We start from the raw sequence: 20,638 nt of genomic DNA, 5'->3' as shown, positions 1-20,638 counted from the left end.
CTTTTGGATCATTTTACTGCTTTACTGGGATGTGTTGTTGAAACGCAGGTCGCTTCTCCTGTATCTCATTGGATTTTCTTCCCATCCAGGTTCTGAAATGTATGTCTGTCATTTCAGCCATTTCAATCTGGTTAAGAACCACTGCTATAGAGCTAGTGTGGTTGTGTGGAGGTAAGAAGACACTCTGCCTTTTAGGGTCGCCAGAATTGTATTTTGTTTGTTTTTTCTTTTTTAAAAAACTTTGATTTTAAGTTCAGGGCTACATTTGCAGGTTTGTTACATAGCTAAACTTGTGTCATGGTGGTTTGTTGTATAGATTATTTCATCACCCAGATATTAAGCCTAGTACCCAATAGTTATTTTTCCTGATCCTCTCCCTCCTTCCAGCCTCCCTGACCCATAGGCCCCAGTGTATCTTGTTCCCCTCTATATGACCATGTGTTCTCATCATTTAGCTCCCACTTATAAGTGAGAACAAGTGGTATTTGGTTTTCTGTTCCTGTGTTAGTTTGCTAATGATAATGGCCCCCAGCTCCATCCATGTCCCTGTGAAGGACATGAGCTCATCTTTCTTTATGGCTGCATAGTATTCCACAGTGTATATGTACCACATTTTCTTCATCCATTCTGTCATTGATGGACATTTAGGTTGATTCTGTGTCTTTGCTATTGTGAAGAGTGCTACAATAAACATACATGTGTATGTTGTCTTTACAATAGAATGATTTATATTCTTTTGGGTATACACCCAGTAATGGGATTGCTGAGTTGAATGGTATGTCTGTCTTTAGGTCCTTGAGGAATCTCCACAGTCATCCATAATGGTTGAACTAATTTACACTCCCACCAACAGTGTATAAGCATTCCTTTTTCACCACAACCTTGCCAGCATTTGTTATTTTTTGATGTTTTAATAATAGCCATTCTGACTGGTGCTAGGTGGTGTCTCATTGTGGTTTACTTTGCGTTTCTTTAATGATCACTGATGTTGAACTTTTTTCCATATGCTTCTTGGCGGCATGTATGTCTTCTTTTCAAAAGTGTGTGTTCATGTTCTTTGCCCACTTTTTTATGGGGTGTTTTTTTTTCCTTTTAAATTACTTTAAGTTCCTTATAGATGCTGGATATTAGACCTTTGTCAGATAGATAGGTTGCAAAAATGTTCTCCCATTCTGTAGGTTGGCTACTCTGTTGATAGTTTCTTTTGCTGTGCAGAAGCTCTTTAGTTTAATCAGATCCCATTTTTCAATGTTTGCTTTTGTTGTGGTTGCTTTTGGCATCTTCGTCATGAAATCTTTGTCCATGCCTATGCCCAGAATGGTATTTACTAGATTGTCTTCCAGGGTTTTTATAGTTTGAGGTTTTACATTTAAGTTGTTAATCTATCTTGAGTTAATTTTTACATATGGTGTAAGGAAGGGGTCTGGTTTTGATCTTCTGCATGTGGCTAAGCCAGTTATCCCAGCACCATTTATTGAATAGGGAATCCTTTCCCCATTGCTTGTTTTTGTCAGTTTTGTCAAAGGTCAGATAGTTGTAGGTGTGTGGTCTTTTTCTGGGTTCTGTATTCTGTTTCATTGGTCTATGTGTCTGTTTTTGTACCAGTACCATACTATTTTGGTTACTGTAACCCTGTAGTATAGTTTGAAGTCAGGTAGCCTGATGCCTCCGGCCTAGTTCTTTTTGCTTAGGATTGCCTTGCCTATTCAGGCTCTTTTATGATTCCATATAAATTTTTAAATAGTTTTTTTTCCAGTTCTTTGAAGAATGTCAGTGGTAGTTTAATGGAAATAACATTGAACCTATAAATTGCTTTCAGCAGTATGGCCATTTTAACAATATTGATTTTTCATATGCATGAGCATGGATGTTTTTCCATTTGTTTGTGTCATCTCTGATTTCTTTCAGCAGTGGTTTGTAGTTCTCCTTGGAGAGATCTTTCACCTCCTTAGTTAGCTGTATTCCTAGGTAGTTTATTCCTTTTGTGGCAATTGTGAATGGGTGATCTTTCCTGATTTGCCTCTCGACTTGACTGTTGTTGGTGTATAGGAATGCTAGTGATTTTTGCACATTGATTTTGTATTCTGAGACTGCTCAAGTTGTTTATTAGCTTTAGAAACTTTTGGCTGAGACTGGGGTTTCTAGATACAGGATCATGTCATCTGTAGACAAGATAGTTTGACTTCCTCTGTTTCTATTTTGATGCCCTTTCTTTCTTTCTCTTGCCTGATTGCCCTGACCAGAATTTTCAATACTGTGTTGAATAGGAGTGGTGAGACAGGGCATCCTTGTCTTGTGCCAGTACTCAAGGGGAATGCTTCCAGCTTTTGCCCATTTAGTATGATATTGACTGTGGGTGTGTCACAGATGGCTCTTATTATTTTGAGGTATATTCCTTCAATACCTAATTTATTGAGCATTTTAAACATGAATGGATTTTGAATTTTATTGAAAGTTTTTTCTACATCTATTGAAATAATCAAGGATATCGGCCCGAGGTTTTCTTCTTCTGTTATATCTCTGCCAGGTTTTGGTGTCTGGATGATGCCAGGGTTTCCAGAATTCTTATGGTGGTTGTTTCTCATCTGTGTGAGCTGGTGTTTAATCTCTGAAGTTGCTGGGTTTTATATTTTTTAATTTCCTTGAAGGTTTATTTGTGATACAAGTTGGGTTTATTTCATTGGTTTCCTTTCTGGGTACTTTCAGGTGGCCAAGGCTCAGCTCACCTGTCTTGGGCTGCATGCCCTAACCCTAGGTGGCTGGGACCAGGCCTGCTGCTTTGTTCTGGTTTATTGAGGTCAAGCACCTGCTGTGCTGGAGGTGGTGAGGTGTTCCCATTCCAATGGCAACAATTCTTCAACAGGGGCTGCTGGCAAAAGTGCTGCAATTGGGTGTGGGAGGCACAGAGTGGGTGCTGTGGCAGCTGGGGCACAGGCAAATGTACACCAGCAGGGTGGTGTTGGGCTCCATGGGTGACTGCAGCAATGGTATCGCTGAGGGAGGGGCTCCCAGTGTGTCAGTGGGACTGCGGTTGGTTTGTGTGTGCATGGGCACTGATATGGTGGTGGTAGATTCTTATACATGTGGGCTCTGGCAGCGTGGCTTGGGGAGGCTGTGGCTGAGTGTGCACCGTTGAGGGGAGGCTGCAAGTGGATGCTCACTGGTGGAGGTTTGTCTTCAAAAATACTCTGATGGGAAGGTGGATACTGCCAGTCAATGATCTATGATAGTGAACTCTGGCAAGGATTTTGTCAGGGCAGCTGAGGCTGTGCTGCAAGCAGGTGTGGCCAGAGCAGATACCAGCAGATTGGGGGGGTTGTTTAGATCACACCAACCCAATCCTGCAGGTAAGATAGCCTTGCACTCTCCAGGTCCAGCTGTTCACAAAAGGGTAAAACCACCTAGAGGAGCATGGTGAGCCTTAGGGGATGGGCTCCCTTGGCTGTGCTCCACTGCAGCTCTTCCCATGCCAAACCTTCTGGACTCCAAGTAGACTGGATTTCTGTCTCTACCAACTCTCTGGGCAATTCTCCTTGCCATCTCAAATGTCCATGGGGCTCATAGAGGCTCCTGCAGCTAGCATTCCAGAGGTCTGTGACAAAGATGAACCATTCTATGCCTATGTCACTGACCCCTTCTTTAGAAGCCGCTGGTGACTAGGAACAAGTTCCGGTGTTTGAGAACCCCGTGGAGTATTCTGGGCCTCCTCCCTTTTCAGCCCTGGGGCCTGCGTTCTTTCTCCCTATATCCACTCTCAGTGCCTTCTTCCTGAAGATCTGTTCACAGTGTGTTTGTCTACTTGATTGTCTGGTCTCTTTTGGTGGGAGAAGCTTTTACTGGCTGTGTCTAGTGTGCCATCTTGGCTCTTCTCCTTCCAAATCATTTTTTCATGGTTCCATTCTTTCCCCACTGCTTTGTAATGCCACTTCTGTCATCATTTCCATACATTCATGGATCTTTCTGTTACTTTCCTATTGGTACCATAACAAACCTAGTAGCTTATGACAACACAAATTTGTTATCTTACCATCCTGGAGGCCAGAAGTTTAAAACTGGTTGGCAGAACTTCATTTCTTTTCGGGCCTCTAGGAGAGAATCTGTTCCTTGTCTTATCTAGCATATAGAAGTTGCCTGTATTCCTTGGCATGTGCCCCACTTCCAACAGTGGGATCACTCTGATGGCCACTCCTGTCTTCACATCATCTTTTTTGACTTTGACCTTCCTGCCTCCTCCCCTCCCCTCCCCTCCTCTCCCCTCCCCTCCCCTCCCCTCCCCTCTCTTTCCCTCCCCCCCTTCCCCTCCCCCCTCCTCTCCTGTCTCCTTTCTCCTTTCCCCTTTCCTTTTCTTTTTCTTTTTCTTTTTTTTTTCCCCACAGAGTCTTGCTCTGTCGCCCAGGCTGGAGTGCAGTGGCACAGTCTCAGCTCACTGCAACCTCTGCCTTCCAGATTCAAGTGATTCTCCTGCCTCAGCCTCCCGAATAGCTGGGATTAAAGAAGTGTGCCACCACACCCAGCTAATTTTTGTATTTTTAGTAGAGACAAGGTTTCACCATGTTGGCCAGGCTGGTCTTGAACTCCTGACCTCTGGTGGTCTGCCTGCCTTGGCCTCCCAAAGTGCTGGGATTACAGGCGTGAGCCACTGCTCCCGGCCCTGCCTCTTTTTTTTCTTTCTTTTCTTTTCTTTTCTTTTTTTTTTTTTTTGAGACGGAGTCTCACTCTGTCACCTAGGTTGGAGTGCAGTGGCGCGATCTTGGCTCACTGCAATCTCTGCTTCCCAGATTCAAGCAATTCTCCTGCCTCAGCCTCCTATGTAGCTGGGATGACAGGCATGCACCACTATACCCGGCTAATTTTGCGTTTTTATTAGAGATGGGATTTCACCATGTTAGCTAGGCTGGTCTCAAACTCCTGACCTCAGGTGATCCACCTGCCTCGGCCTCCCAAAGTGCTGGGATTACAGGTGTGAGCCTCTGCTCCCGGCCACCTCTTTCTTTTAAAGATACTTGTGATTATGTTGCACCCACCAGAATAATCTCCCAATCTCAAGATCAATACATTAATCACCACTGTAAAGTCCTTCTTGCCAGGCATGGTAATATATTCACAGGAACCAGAGATTAAAATGTGAACATCTTAATGGGAGAGTGCATTTTTCAGCCTACCATAATCGTCTTTCTGGACATTCCATTATTATTTTCTTGTGTTTTTGATTCATTCACTCTAAGCATACCCATATCTCAATCAGATAGTTATACTAGCCAAATAACATTTTGGGGAGTTTAATCCTGCTATTTCTTTTGTCTGCTCACTCAAAGTAAGATGTGTTTCCTCATGTGTTGTATAATTTTAGATTATAAAGTCATTATGTAGGTATCTGTGGCAATCTCATGTGGCCTTGGTTAGTCTTATTCCACCACAAAGCTTTAGCTATTGCTTCCCCTAAGTGTCCAGGAGTCTACTCACTGACCCAGAGCCATTTCTCATGATATTTTATATTTTACTGGCTAAGAGCTTCTTGTATCATATAGTGGTATAATTTCAAACCCCTAACATGTATGAGGGCAGACTACTGATAATAAATACACAGTGTAGTCTTCCTCCATTCAGGGATCCACCCAAACAAAAATGTTTTGTTTTTTTTTTTTTTTGCTTGTTTTCTCCCTCTTTTAGTTCATGTATTTCTTTTCTTGGTTACCCTTTAACTGAGGCATAGCTCTTTAATAATCCAGACATTATAAGAAAATATCTCCTTTTCTACTTACTGCCTTGTTTGGATCTTAAGGGCTCTCCTCTCCTTATGTGTGCATTAAAACTTACGCACTTAGATTACTACTGAGATAGGCACACTCCCTAGGGCTTCTGCTGCATTAAGTCATGCTTAGTGCTCTAGCTTTCAGTTCCCAGTTTAGTTTTGGCTACGGGAGATTTTGCTTACATTTATTGTAAGTAAAATATCTAGGAGTTTTCCAGAGTCTTCCCTGCTTAATTCCTCTTTAACACTTCTCAATGGTGATTTCTCTTGGGTGTGTCATACATACATTACCTCTTGAGACTGTTTGTGTTCTTTGTACCTTAGGTAGGCAGGAGCTGATTTTCAGGGGATAATTGGCTCTTGCTTAGGGACACTTTTGGTTTGGTCACAGTTCTAAATGTCAGCATTATATTATTATCAGTAGCACTTCTACTGTGTCAAGATATTACTGATCTTGCCTCTGAGAGACTTTTAGTACTGTGATAGAGAAAATAATACATTATCAAAATGTTTTTTCTGTAGTACCAATTATGAATTGTAAAATACTTAAAAGAAGATACTTTTACCTTAATTTTCAACCCAATTACCCTAATTCTTATTTTCCCGTTCTTTTCCTAGGATGTGTGCAGTGTTTGGTGGAATTTATTGTCTTCGCCATTCAGTACAGTGCCTTGTAGTGGACAAAGAATCCAGAAAGTAAGGATGATATAAGTAACCTTCATATATATGTATATATATCCCAAACACAGGTGAAAAATGCTGAAGTCAATTTAAAAAAAAAAAAAGATTCTTCAAAGATCCTCCTTGGTATTAATAACATATCAACCTTGATTAAAAGTAATTTGTGTTTAGGTCCTCCAGAACAAGAATAGTGAGTTCAGAATATAGAAACTAAATTAATTTCCCTGCAATATGCCTATAGCTCCTGGTCATCCAAGCTTGGAAGACAAATCATTTCAGCTGCCAGGGGGTGGGTGATGAGTGATGTTGGTTTTCCTTGTGGCCTTACCTCCTCTAATTGATTTTCATCAGATGACAACAAAGCCCTCTGTTATTGCATTTTTAAAAATGGAATTCACCTAAAGACTCATCAGATTAATCTCTGCTGATAATGCATGTCACTCCAAGAGAAAAGACTTTAATGAGTTTTTTAGGTAGATTGTTGTCATAAACTATGCTGCCCTCTTATCTGAGGATAAATTTTTTACAATAGTATCAGGCCTATAGGCTGCTTTAGGATTGAAATAAGAATTTACCTGTTCTTTAAAAGACTGTTTACTGTGTATTTTATATTTCAGTTATAATCACTGGTCTGAATTACACTGGATAAAATACTCTCTGATTTCTACCTTCTACACTGAAACTTAAATATTTTAGATCCAGTTTTAGATACTATCTAAATTGCTATGTGTTTTTCTTTTTTGTTACACGTTCTCAACAATCTACTGACTTGTATTTATTGGATGATTGTTTTTAGGAGTATATAGTTAAATAGTATTTTTGAGGTTATAAAACATTTTAATATTTGAACTGGAAGCTTAAATAATATAAATTTTAAGCTGTTTCTTTCATTTTACAAAAGTTTTGTATCGTCTAAATGGCATACAGTGTCTCTTAACTTCTTATAGACTAATTGTAGTGAAAAAACTAGTATTTTGAGGTATGGTGAAGAAAATCCTCAACTCTAGAAATATGTAATGCTTAGATAGTAAATTTGCTTTAGAAGGGTAATTCTGTAGTATAAGATAACACTGATACATATTTTAAAAGGCTTGTAAAGTACCTTTAGCACTTTTATAGAAGGATAGTACAAAATGAAACGTGATAATTTGCAGAGAAAAATTAATCCCTGAAGACCCAGGATGTTAACATCTTGATTCCTGAAGAACTCTATGGAAGTTAAGGAATAGTTGTCTTTAGACTTCTAGAATCATTTTTCTTTGTGCATTCATTTTGCTACAAGAGTATGTTCCCATGACAGAAAGCCAGATAATGAATTGCTTATTTGGTATTTATTTGCTTATATTCTTTTATCCTTGGGGTCCCATTTCAGTCCCATGTGACATGAATAATTTGCATAGCTCATTTTTTTTTTAAAAAAAGGTATGCTAGTATAGTAATTGCATTTGTTGAACTAAAGGCTACCTTTTCCTTACCTTTGTCTTAGTTTTTATGACCTGCTCTGAACAGAGGAGCTCTTTTTTATGATCCGGTACAGATTCCAGTTGCAACAGATAGCTGAAAGCTAATGGTCTAGAGACCAAATGAATCTCTAGATTGGTGGTTTTCAAACTTTAGTGTGCCTAAAAATTACCAGGTTATCTTGGCAAAAATGCAGATTTCTGTTCTTCACCCTCAGAAAGTGAAATTAGTTAATATGCTTAGGGGGAATGCAGTAATTTGCAGTTTTAAAGAAAACCCCAAGTGAATCTAGTATAGGAAGTCCTTAGATAACACTGATCTATAAGGTAAAATTGAGGGTTTAGTTAAGGGTACTGTGTTCCATGGCAAACTGGGATTTCTAGGTCTTAATTCAGTCTAATCCTTATCAATTTGAAACTGCCAGATATACCGACAATCAAATGTGAATTCTAAATAGCAGGCAGACTGCTTCTAAGAATATCTTCATAGAAAGACATGTCTTGTTTTGTAACTTCTAAGGCATGAGTAAAGGTTGGGTAGCCCTTGAAGATTTGGATTTCCATTAGTGCCATGAATGACAATAGGCAAATCCTTTCCTCTAGACCGGATCCTTTATCTGTAAGATGAATGACATGGACTCTGCAGTAATCTCTGGATCTCCTTCTAGATTTGACATGCTTTGGTTGAGTTATTTAATGCTCTTAGAAAGTACTTGGCTTTTCCTTAATATTTAGAAATAAATTATCTTAAAATATTTTATATGCTCAAATGTAAGCCATTCTCTCATAATGCATAATCTTCAGTCCCAGTGAGAAATTTAAAAAAAGTTGAACAACTTGGATGTGCCTGCTTTTATGAATGTAAATTAAATAGCACACAGTCTTCTTGTGCTATTAATTATATTGTTATATTACTAGAACCCCAGTTTTCCAGTGAGCATCATCTTCATGTCCTTGTTTTTTTAGAATGCAATGATTTTGAATTCTGTATATGAATCTCATCCTGGAAAATTTATTCTAAGCTATAACTATTTATTTCTGTAACTTGACAGTTTAAAAAACTTGACCTGTAATCATAATACTACTGTTATCTACAATATTCTTACTATACTAAATTGCTTAAGTGATCTTTAAAAGTTTTAAGAGTCAAGCAATACTTGAATAGTATAAGTTCATATTTATACCTTCAGTAATAATTACCATATTTATATTAAAATTTTCCTCTTTAAACAAATCTGGCAAGTCAAATAGTCTTTATAAATACCTAAAGCTAGCACTGGCTGAAGTTGGCTCAAGTCAGTATATCTTTACCAAACACAGCTTTGCCATTCAAAATCAAATATACAAGAGAGATAACCAGTAATAGGAGATATTTTGTTAGGACTTGAAAATAAAGTGAGGGGTAGTTTTTTGGGGGAAAACCTTGACCTTGTATCGGGCAAATGCAACATACATTTCTTTTTAAGGATCCAAGGCTGGCTTAGACAGTTGTTATATTCTAGGTATAATTAGGGTACCAACTAAGGAATCTGCAAAGATTTGCGTTCGTCTCCTTATGATTTTAGTTTGCCTTTCTTTTCCTAGTTTTCTATATGTAACACTTGACATCCTCTCTCCTGTTTAGGACAGTTAAGAACTACTTATACTTTGAGTCAAAATTCTGAGTTTATTCTGTGATCCCACAGAGTACATCAGAACCCTCTGTCAGTCTCCACTCCCCACTGTCATGTCCCCTCGTATGATCATTTCATAAGTTCTTTTTAAGAAAAGGAAGGATCTCACTGTTGTATCTCCAGAACCCCCCAGCAGGTTCCTAGTAGCCATTATACTCAATAACTTTGACTTAAATAAATGAATAAAGATTAAAGACTGACTATAATCCTTTTTGTGCTTTTCTTTGCACTGTCCATTTAGGAAAACTGAGAGAGGCGTAAGTGATCACAGCATTGAGTTTAATGTGGTGATTATACATCAAAATACTGTACCAACTTTGAGAGAAGAAATAGGGCATTGAGGAGGCACATTAAATCATGGTATATGGAATATGTAACCAAATGCATACGTATTTTCAGCCAGATTTTATTTTTCATTTTTGTTTGATTGATTCTGCTTTCTTATTTGAGAGGATGTAGGTATGTATCAGTGGTTCTTTTCTAAACCTTTTCACTAAATTCTAATACTGCATGCTTCCGTTGACTGTTTTTGGAAACACTGAATGTTCTAGTTGAATAGTTTTGTTTTCCTTTGCAGCTATGCTGACCAGGTAAAACTCCTGTAAATTAGATCTGGCCATTTAGTAGTATAGTATTTGATATTTTGGTAGGGTAGAAAAGACCTTGGACCAGGACCAGATACATCTATAACCAATAGTTGTAATTAATTACTTCAGCTACTGTTTCCTGTGTACTTCAGCTGTCTCACTTACCTGCTTTCCTACTATGACTTTCTCTTGATGTCAGGAATATATTTTTCTGATGTCAGGAATATATATTTTATGATGTCAGATATATTTTTCTGATGTCTATGCCTTTTTTTTTTTTTTTTTTTCTATTTTTGAGACAGAGTCTCGCTCTGTCACCCAGGCTGGAGTGCAGTGGTGCAATCTCAGCTCACTGCAACCTCCCCCTCCCAGGTTCAAGTGATTCTCCTGCCTCGGCCCCCCTAGTAGCTGGGATTACAGGCATATGACCAAGCTTGGCTAATTTTTATATTTTTAGTAGAGACGGGGTTTTGCCATGTTTCCAGGCTGGTGTCAGACTCCTGACCTCAGGTGATCCACTGGCCTTGGCCTCCCAAAGTGCTGGAATTAGAAGCATGAGCCACCATGTCCAGCTGTCTGTGCCTTCTCTAGATACTTGGAAGTTAGTAATGAATAGAATGTTAGACCATGTTTGAGGTGACTGATTCTTAACACCATTTGTCATTGCTGAAGCACTGATTTTAGCATGGCCTGCTTGCAAAATGGTAGTGGTCATATTCTAGATACTTAACATCTGCCACCCCCCATGCTAGTTGTTATGGGCATAAAGAAGTGAATAAAACATGGAACCTGCCCTTGTATACAAGGAGACTTCAGTAAAGAGTACAGCTCTAAAGTTAGATAGATTGGATTTGGATCCTGACTTTGTCACTAGCTGTGTGTACTTGAGCAATTGTTTAACTCTCTATGACCCAGTTTCTTTATCTAGAAACTTGGACAATTGACTACACCTACCTCGTAGGGTTATTATAAGTATTAACTAAATAGATAAAGGTTGTAGAACCATTTGTTACACATTTTAAGTGCTAGCTATGTTAGCTAACAGTAACTGTTAATACAGTTGGAGACCTTGGAATCCAGTGGTGGGGGATACCTATTGTGAAGATTCTTCTGTGCTATGCTAGTAAGGAATTTGGACTATAATCAGATAGTTTTAAACAAGATTAGATTTGCTACTTTTAAGTTGGTAATTCTGGCAATGATTTGGAAGAAGCACTGTGATGGAAAGTGATTCTTCACCTCCTAAATCAGAGATTCGGTATCATTTTTTTCCTGTCTCTACACTATTCACAAGTACAGAATACTTCATTAACCATCCATCCATTCACCCATCCATGCAACAAGTATTATTTGTTTTCTTTGTGCCAGGCACTGGGGATACAGCAGAGAATAAGACAATCAGAGTCTTTGTTCTCATGGAACGTAGAGTCTACTGGGGGACATTACAGAACAACTAAATTTATAAGATAATTGCACATTGAGATCTGTTCAGTATGCACATCTGGCCCCCTCATTTAAAAAGCTTCAGCGCCTTTATATAATCTCAGAATAAAGTGTAAGACCTTTTTATATGACACATGATGGGTGAGACTCTGTAATCTGGCGTCTGTTTCCTTGTCTAGGCTCATCTCTCTTCCCTACTTGCCTTTCATTTTATTGTCACATAATACTGAACTGTTCATGGGTCTCTGTACCTGCTCTTCTCTTACTTGCCTTTGTAACCCTGCAAATGCTGCCCTTCTACCTGAGATATCTGTATCCTTATTTGCTTGCTTAACTGTATGTTATCCTTTAAAAGCAACAAATGTGTCACTTCCTCCAAAGAGCATTCCCTGATGCTCCATCCCTCCACCATAAGATGAGTTAGGTATCTCTTCTAGTACTGTGCAATTCCCTATCCTTATCTGTTATCACCGGACTTTGCTATTGTCTTAAAATTGTGTCTGCCTGAATCTTCAAAAATTGTCTCTGTCTGAATCTTGTCCTTTAGAGCAAAATATTTTTATTCTTACCTCTTAGAACAGCACACATGGTTGTTATGCTATACATTTATGTTAAACAAATGAACTACCAATTTGCTAGCAGATCATCTTATTAGACATTATAAGAGTCTAAGTCAGTATCAGTGGAGATGGAGAGAAGAGGCTAGTTTCAGGAAGTATTTATAAGGTGGAATCAAAATGTTATAGCAGACTAGATATAAGAAGAGATTTGAGGTAGGAGAACTGCTGGTTATGCCATTAGCTGACATAGGGATTCCATGGGAGTGGGAGCAGGTGAGGAGCCATGATAAACTCAGTTTGCAGCATGCTAGTTTTGAAAAAACGCTTGGCTAATAATACTGTATTTCTCCTTGAGATTTGGTAAGAGCAGGTTTTAAGTTCCTCATGACACCCACAGATGGTAGTGATGGGTGGCGATAGATGTGTTAATTTGAGGTAATGACTACACAGTGAATATCAAGTCATTACATTATGCACCTTGAATATATACAATTTTTGTTTTTCAATTATTTATTAAAAGGGAGCTTGGAGTCTATCCAGAAAGTAATAGATAATAGACAGTTACAAATATGGATACAGAGCTTAGCAGAGGTCAGAGCCTAAAACTATAGATTTGAAGTTATTTGCCTGTTAATGGTGTTTAGAACTATTAGAGTGTTTTTCACCCAAAAAAAATGAGTGGGAAGCATTTGAAATGGTTTTATGGATGAGGTGGCGTTTGAACTAGTGTGTTTGAGAAAGCTCAGAAGGCCATAGTGACTAGGGAAAATTATTTTGTTTTCTTTAGTGATTGAGAGTCTTCTAATTTCCTTATACATTTTCCTTTAAATTATTCCATATGCGATTGCTGCTTTCTTTATCATAAAATTATTTGGTATATTCATTCTGAAGATCACAGAGATTGAATACTCCTTTTAGTGTTATTTTTCTCTTCTGGGCCAAATTCCAGATATTGAGTTTTCATCTTACTATTTTCTTCCTCATCATCATTTTGCTATTTACACACTTATATCATTGAACCAAGAACTGAGTAACTTGTGATTTGTTGATTTAGAAAGCTTAGCTCTAGAAATGTTCTCTCTGCCTTCAGTGTTTTGTATGATCAGCTTGGTCATTGTGTCCCTGTAACTGGGGACACCTGTTATGTTCCTCCTCAAATTACTATCTATGAGGCTCAGCAAGGCCCTCAACTAAATCTTACATGATTTAATCTTTCCTGGCTTCCTCAGGTTTATGTGGGAAGGGTATTTTCATGACTCTGGCAGCACTGTTTAATTTTGCTGCTTTCTGTTAATTAAATGTCATCTGATTTTTTTAAATGAATCTTTATAATACAAAGACTAAATTTAGATCAAAATCAATGGTTTTTTATTCATTGTTTTCTCAATTAGGCCGAATATATGACAGTAAGTTAAATGTCTGAGAGGAAAACAAATCTTATTACTTGCTTAAACATGTCTTGATTTGAGCAGCTTTGCTTAAGCCTAGAGCCTTAGTACTTCAGCGTGATATTATCAGGTGAGTCATGTGATTATCATCTACCAGACTGAGACTTGGGCATATACGACCATCACCTCAATTTTTGCAGAAACGTATTTTATCTGTACCAGTAGCCCTTGACTTTTCTTCACCTAGCACAACATAAAAGATACAACAGTAACAGTGACACGCTTGACAGTGATTCTTTCTTGGGATTTGGGAGCTTATCAGAATCTCCAGGGGTACTTTATAATTTAAAAAAGTCCCCCAGGTGTGATTCTGATTTGCTTCCTTCTCCTCCTTCTCCTCTGAGAATCACCGTTTCATTAGAAGCCTCAGCATAAATAGGCACATGTGTTAGTATCTTTTCCTGGTATGGTTGAGCTCCCTAACTCCCACACCCCCATTCTTGCCTTTTGAGTGATCTCCATTAGTTCTTTCTAATATAACTTTTGAAACAAATGTCTGTCAACAAAGGTATGGCTACCACCAAAACAACCTTGTTCATGTTTAGAAGCCTACAAAGCTTGAGGGCCAGGTTTAATAATGCAGTTTAAATGGGAACCCTTTGTAAAGACTTACACTCAGGTCTGAGATTTATATTAACACTGACCCCCTCCCCCAGTTTTATTTTAACATTTTATGATGAACATTTTCAAACTTATACTGACATGGAAGGAATTTCGAGAGAACACCTGTATATCCACCTCCCGGATTCTATAATTAACGTTTTAATAAACTTGTTTAGTCACATATCTACCCAAATATTAACCCCTCTATCCTTGTATCGATTCACCTTTTTACTGCATTTTACTGTAAATTGCAGATGTCAGTTAAATTTCCCCTAAATACTTCAGCTTACATTTTATTAACTGGAGCTCAATATTTGTTTAGTGTTTTTCTTTTGATGTAAATTTACATACAGTGAAGTGTCCAAATCTTCAGTGCTCTTAACTGAGTTTTAACAAATGATAAATCTGTATAACGTAAGCCCCTATCAAGATACAGAAATTGAACACCCCCTTTTTTCTGCCCAGTTATTTCCTCTTGACTTTACATAGTCTCTGAATTAAAGGTAAGAAAAAGGCTTGTCAGTGCTTACAGGACAAATAGAGATTGATGTTTAATGACAGCAGATTTCTCTTCTCAGTTGCCTGAAGTACTTTGTGTTTCAAATGGTATATGAGTGTTTTAAAATAGAAGACTGAGTGAATTACTTATATTTTCAGTTTTTAAAACATTATTTTGGAAAATATCAGATGTAAATACTTCAGATGTATTTTGTTAAGTATTTTATAAGGCAAGAGCTGTAGTTCAATGAAATATGAGGAGGTATGTATAGAAACTGAAGTGTAGAAGAGAAAGAAGGTGGAGATGAGATGGAAAAAATCATGTAAATATTACTGTAATATAACAAACGTTATATTTAAAGGTGGTTAATTGGTTAAAATATCTATTAATGTACATGTGACATCATTAGACATCATAGTCTATCCTTACAGCAGTGCGATGCCATTTATTCAAAAATACCAGCATATCATAATCTGCCTTTAGGAAATGCAAATTAAATTCCTCTCACTACTGGTCTTGAGTGTTGGACATTTTATTTTTAATGCCTTTATTCCTGGAAAATATCACTTATATGGCTTATTTTTAGAGTCATTGAACAGATTTTAACTTATACCAGTATATTTCACAGTATGCTTTCGGAATTAATTTGCTTACATTTTATGAGGGACAACACATAAGTTCATTTCTAATAAAATAATTCTATTCACCAAAGGAGAAGCTGTGACACAAATAAATTGATATTTCCATAATCAAAAGATATAGCAAACACACAGTCATTTGCATATAGTTCCTGAAATACTGCATGCTGGCTTTGTCAGTGCTGGTAAGTCCATTTCAAGGATGTTGCCCTTAGTCCATTAGTTTGGATAATGAGCCCTATAAAGTACATTTATAACTTGTGGCACTGCAAGGAGATGGATTCTAATTTTCATCCTTTTATCTAGACACATTGAAAGAAGGTCAATGGAGGGTTCTATATGATTCATTGTCCCAACACATATCAGATGACAGAGACCTGATAATGTCCATGCATAAGTGTTTTCCTTATTTGGAAACAGCACTTCAAAGAAATCTTTCTGTGATCATCCTTTGAAGTAAAGTGGAAACAGATATTAAAAGAAGCTCTATCACATTTTTCTGTTTCAAACATTATCCAACACGTGATCATATAGCTATTCTTGGACAAAAGAGAAACAACGTTTAACAGAAAAATAAAAGCCCTGTAAAAGGCCTTTACAGGCTGTGAATGGTATAACAAGGTATTTAATCAATTTTTCTCTCTTTCTTTTCTTAGAACTGTGAAGGGGGATGGGGAGAAAGCCTGTTTTCTAAACAAAGGAAATGCTTCTATGTTCCTAAATATTAGGAAACTTCCGGTTACTATAATTCTTATCCTGACTTTATTCTTATTAATGGCATTCAAAATACATGTTTAAGTTGTATTCCATGTTCATTTTGTACTTCAAAAGCCCTCAAAACAGCAACAAGAATATATATTCTGTCATTTAGTGTCAGTTTTGTGTCAGAAAACGTGGAATTGTAGGCAAGTTTTAAATCTTGTCTTCATAAGAAATTCATTTTAGATTCAAAATTGGTAGCTGATTATGTTGTTTTTCTCAATTATTTAATTATTAATATGAACTTTTATGGTATGCTTATCTTCTTTATAGATGTAAAGCAATTATAGATCAGTTTGGTCAGAGAATTATCTCTGAGCATTTCCTCGTGGAGGACAGTTACTTTTCTGAGAACATGTGCTCACGTGTGCAATACAGGTAAGGCCCCCTCCACCCATTAGCAAGTGAAGGTAATTTTACTGACATTTCTGTATAATTCTGTTCTTCAGGTAACTTGCAAATAAATGCCAAACCAAAGATATATTCAATATCTTACTTGTTTTACAGGGTCTGGTATTAGGGGAGCCTAGCATAATTTCAACTCCTTTACTTCAGCTGGGGTTTGTCTGTAGGTCAGGCATTCTTCTTTCATGAGCCAAGAAAAGATTAAAGCCGAACTTGACTTGGTTTGGGGAGGTGACACTTTTATCCTGACTTAAATCTTTGAAACGTGCCTTCTGGTGGTTATATAACTATAAACGGAACTTATCCATGGAATCAGAATTACTGCTTCACTGTTTTATGCATTACAGGCAGATCTCCAGGGCAGTGCTGATTACAGATAGATCTGTCCTAAAAACAGATTCAGATCAACAGGTAAATTCAGTCCTATATATTTTTAATAAAAGTTGTATATATGAAGATGTTTTGGTATATATATACATGGTGAACTAATCACTGCAGTCAAGCTAATTAACATATCTCTTTACATAGTTACCTTTCTTGTGGTGAGAACACTTAAGATCTACTTTCAGCAAATTTTAAATATACAATACCATATTATTAACTGTAGTCTTGTGCTGTACATTAGATCTCTAAAAGTTATTCTTTTTGTGTAACTGAAAGTTTGTACCCTTTGACCAACGGCTCCCCATTTTGCCTAACTCCTGGCAAGCACCGTTTTATTCTCTGCTTCTATGACTTTGAAGTTTTTTGTATTTCACATATAAATGCAATAATGCAGTATTTTCCTTTTTGTTTCTGGCTCATTTCACTTAGCATAATATCCTCCATGTTCATCTATGTTCTTGAAAATGGTAGGGCTTTCTTCTTTAAAGATTGAATAACATTCCATTGTTTACACGTACACACACCCCATTTTTTAAAAACCCATTCTTCCATTGATGGACACTTAGGTTGTTTCCAAATCTTGGCTGCAACGAATACTGCTGATTGAACATGGGAGTGCAGACATTTCTTTGAGATACTGATGGATGTATATCCAGAAGCTGGATTGGTGGATCATAGGATAATTCTATTTTTAATTTTTTTGTAGAACCTCCATACTGTTTTCCATAATGTTTGTATAGATTTGCATTCCAACCAACAGCATACAAGGGTCTGCTTTTTTCTACATCCTCGTCAACACTTGTTGTCTCTTGTCTTGTTGATAATAGCCATCCTGAAAGGTGTGAGATGATACCTCATTGAGTCCTGTGCTTTCTAATAACATTGTTACTAATTTAATCTACGTAGTAATATGTATAAATCAATATTGGCAAAATACAGCATATTAAGCTATATGTACTAAAGTTTGAATATCCCTTCTCCTAAATGCTTGGGGTCAGAAGTGCTTGGATTTTAGGGTTTTTTGGGGGGGTTTTAGAACATTTTGGATTTCAGATTTTTGGATTAGGGATACTCGTAGTATTTTTTAAATGTGTTTTTAAAAAATACACGCTGGCAATAATGTAATGGCATTGGTTTCTTAAGGATTTCCATCCAATGGAACAAATAGTTGCATCTTATATAATAGATTTATTTTAGGAAAATCAGACTAAATACTAGATTTTGACAATTATTTCTGGGAAGTTGAAAATACATTGTTATGGGAAGAAAAAGAGAATCCCCAGATAATACATTTAAAAATCTGGGAGGAAAAGACAGTAGCCAACCCTATGGCAATGATTGTAAGTCCACTGTTAGGCCTGGTGTGAATGAATTTCCACACATATCCCCAGTTATGGTGTTTCCTTACTACCATTATTCATTTTGGTACTCTCTTCTTTCTCCTTACCCCCAGTTCCATAGAGGAATGGCATTATGCCTCTAATTTTTCCTCAGTCAGACCTCTTAAATTCCAGGGTACCCAGTTCTCCTTCTGACCATATTTTATAGTTACTGATAAAATCACCTTACTCAGTAGATGTGATTGTTGGTTCTGTATGCCGCTGCTAAAAGTAGGCTCCTATAGTTCCTTAAGTTGAAAGCTGCTTCTTATATAAAAGAAGTGTGTAAGTGGATAAAGTCAATTCATTTGTCCCAATTTTTATTGGTAATAAATGAACATTATATACAAAAAAGTCCCCCAAATATACTTGTTACATGTGTAAGTATAAATATTTTCATTAAGCCATTCAGCAAACAATGAGTGCCTTTTACCTTCCAGCCAGTGTTGCTGCGTTCTAAGGAGACAGTGGTCACTATGATAGCATCTCTGCTCTCAAATAGCTTACAGTCTGGAGAATACGGATACTGATAAGGATTAACTGTAATTCAGTGTGACAAGTGTGAGCATGGGCATGTAGAAGAAATAGTATAGCAGCTATTATATTACTTACTCCACTCTCCTACAATTACTGGTTTATTATCTGTATATCCCAGTAAGCTATGAGGTTTGTGAGTGGATCAAAGAGTGCCAGGGAGGCAGAAGAGTGAAGAGAGCAAATAGAGATAACTCTTGGAGGAAGCTAAGCTGTGAAGAGAGTAAGAGAGAGGAACTGGTCTTTGAAGAGGGACGTGGAGATGAAGAGGGTGTTTCTTTACTTTAAAAGATTAGTGTATATATTTCAGCTGATGGGATGAAGCCAGTAGAGAGGGAGAGGTTGAAGATACCGAAGTAAGGAGGAGGATAATTGATGGATCAAGGTCCAGGCAAAGGCTGGGGAGGCTAAAATTCAGAGAACAGGCAGAAATGTTGCCCTTGGATGGAATGGGAGACACGTTGAAACCAGAGGGTTAATACATTTGTAGATTTGGGAATTCCCATCTTATGGGTTACATTTATTCTTTAAATTATAAACAAAGTGAGGCCATCTTTTGAGAGTGGGGTGTGCAAATGTGGATAGGTAGAAGCTCAAGGAAAGATATAAAATAATCATCATAAGGAGTTGGAGAGTGTACTGTCTCATGGTCAAATTGCTGAGCAATGTTAATGGCCCAGTTGAGTCTGAAGATCATGGATCTATAGTGGCATTAATCTGCCCCTATCCTTCCAACTCTTTCATTCTCTTACCTCCCCCTGCTCCCCAATCTGTTGAGATGTACAATTCCTCATTCCCTCTGTTTCTTTTCAGTTTATCTCCCTTCTGCCCTTTTCCTTTTCCCTATGCTAGACCCCATAGTAAATCTTCTGAATTGCTCTTTGTCTGACACTCCCAGTACCCATGTTGTCATATCCTTCCACTACACCCACAGAGGAAGATCCCATCCCTGAGTCAGGCTATAATCTTCACCTGGATCACTGATGGCTGCTTAAGAAAACCGTACAACCAGACAGACTAACCATGCCACAGATGCAAGGGTGCCAGCGTTATTCAGCTGGACCTTCAGCACACATCACCAGTCAGTTCTTCCACTGGCCTGACATCTCCCTTTCCCTTTTCCCTCAGTGCCTAATGCAGGTCTTCATGATTTTACCCACCCTGCTTATCCCTTGCTCCTCTCACCCCGCTGCCCCTCCCCCGACCTTGCTTCACTGAAAATAGTGAGGCTATCCACCACGCACAGTAGTCTTTGACTTCCTGTCCCACCACCACGTGTGTACTTTAACTCACGAATGAATCAGGAGGCTCCCCTCCTTGTTCAAAGCCAGCCCCTTTGACAAGTGCCCTTGACACACACATACACACACACACACCCCCACACACACCCCACCCTTTATTGCCTGCTCTCTCTCCTGTATCTTCAGCGTCTCCCCACTGTTGCTGGCACCATTTTGTTTTTGAACAGACATACACACACATACACACACACACACACACATACACAAGCAAGCATTTTCTATTTCATATATGCTAATATATATATATACACACACACACACTAGCATTTTCTATTCTAAAAATAAAAAAGGAACCACTCCCTTGATTCTGTCCCCATCTCTAGCTATCTTCCCTCTTATCAACATTTTCAAGACAGTGTCTATACTTGCTGCCACCAGTTCCTTACCTCCCATTCATTTCTATGACACTGCAACCTGGTTTCTATCCTCATATTTCTGCCACATTTTTTTTCTTGCTAAATTCATTAATAACTTCACAGAAGTCAGAGCTAGGGGATATTTTTTAGTTCTTGTCTACTGGGACTTTTGACAA

General features: G+C 37.9%; 1 protein-coding gene across 20 annotated transcripts in view; it reads left to right on the top strand.

Moving 5' to 3' along the window:
* CHM (CHM Rab escort protein) overlaps positions 1-20,638 on the top strand; it is a 191,217-nt gene that overhangs the window by 135,440 nt on the left and 35,139 nt on the right. For all 20 annotated transcript variants that reach the window (XM_065538290.1, XM_045383988.2, XM_005594066.4 and 17 more), the window contains 3 exons: positions 6,371-6,448; positions 16,377-16,481; positions 16,856-16,919. In XM_065538290.1, coding sequence (XP_065394362.1) covers positions 6,371-6,448; positions 16,377-16,481; positions 16,856-16,919 — 247 coding nt within the window. The remainder of the gene's footprint in view (positions 1-6,370; positions 6,449-16,376; positions 16,482-16,855; positions 16,920-20,638) is intronic.

Source organism: Macaca fascicularis, chromosome X (genome assembly GCF_037993035.2).
Source record: "Macaca fascicularis isolate 582-1 chromosome X, T2T-MFA8v1.1".
NCBI lineage: Eukaryota > Metazoa > Chordata > Mammalia > Primates > Cercopithecidae > Macaca > Macaca fascicularis.
This window is presented reverse-complemented; position numbering and strand designations above follow the sequence as displayed.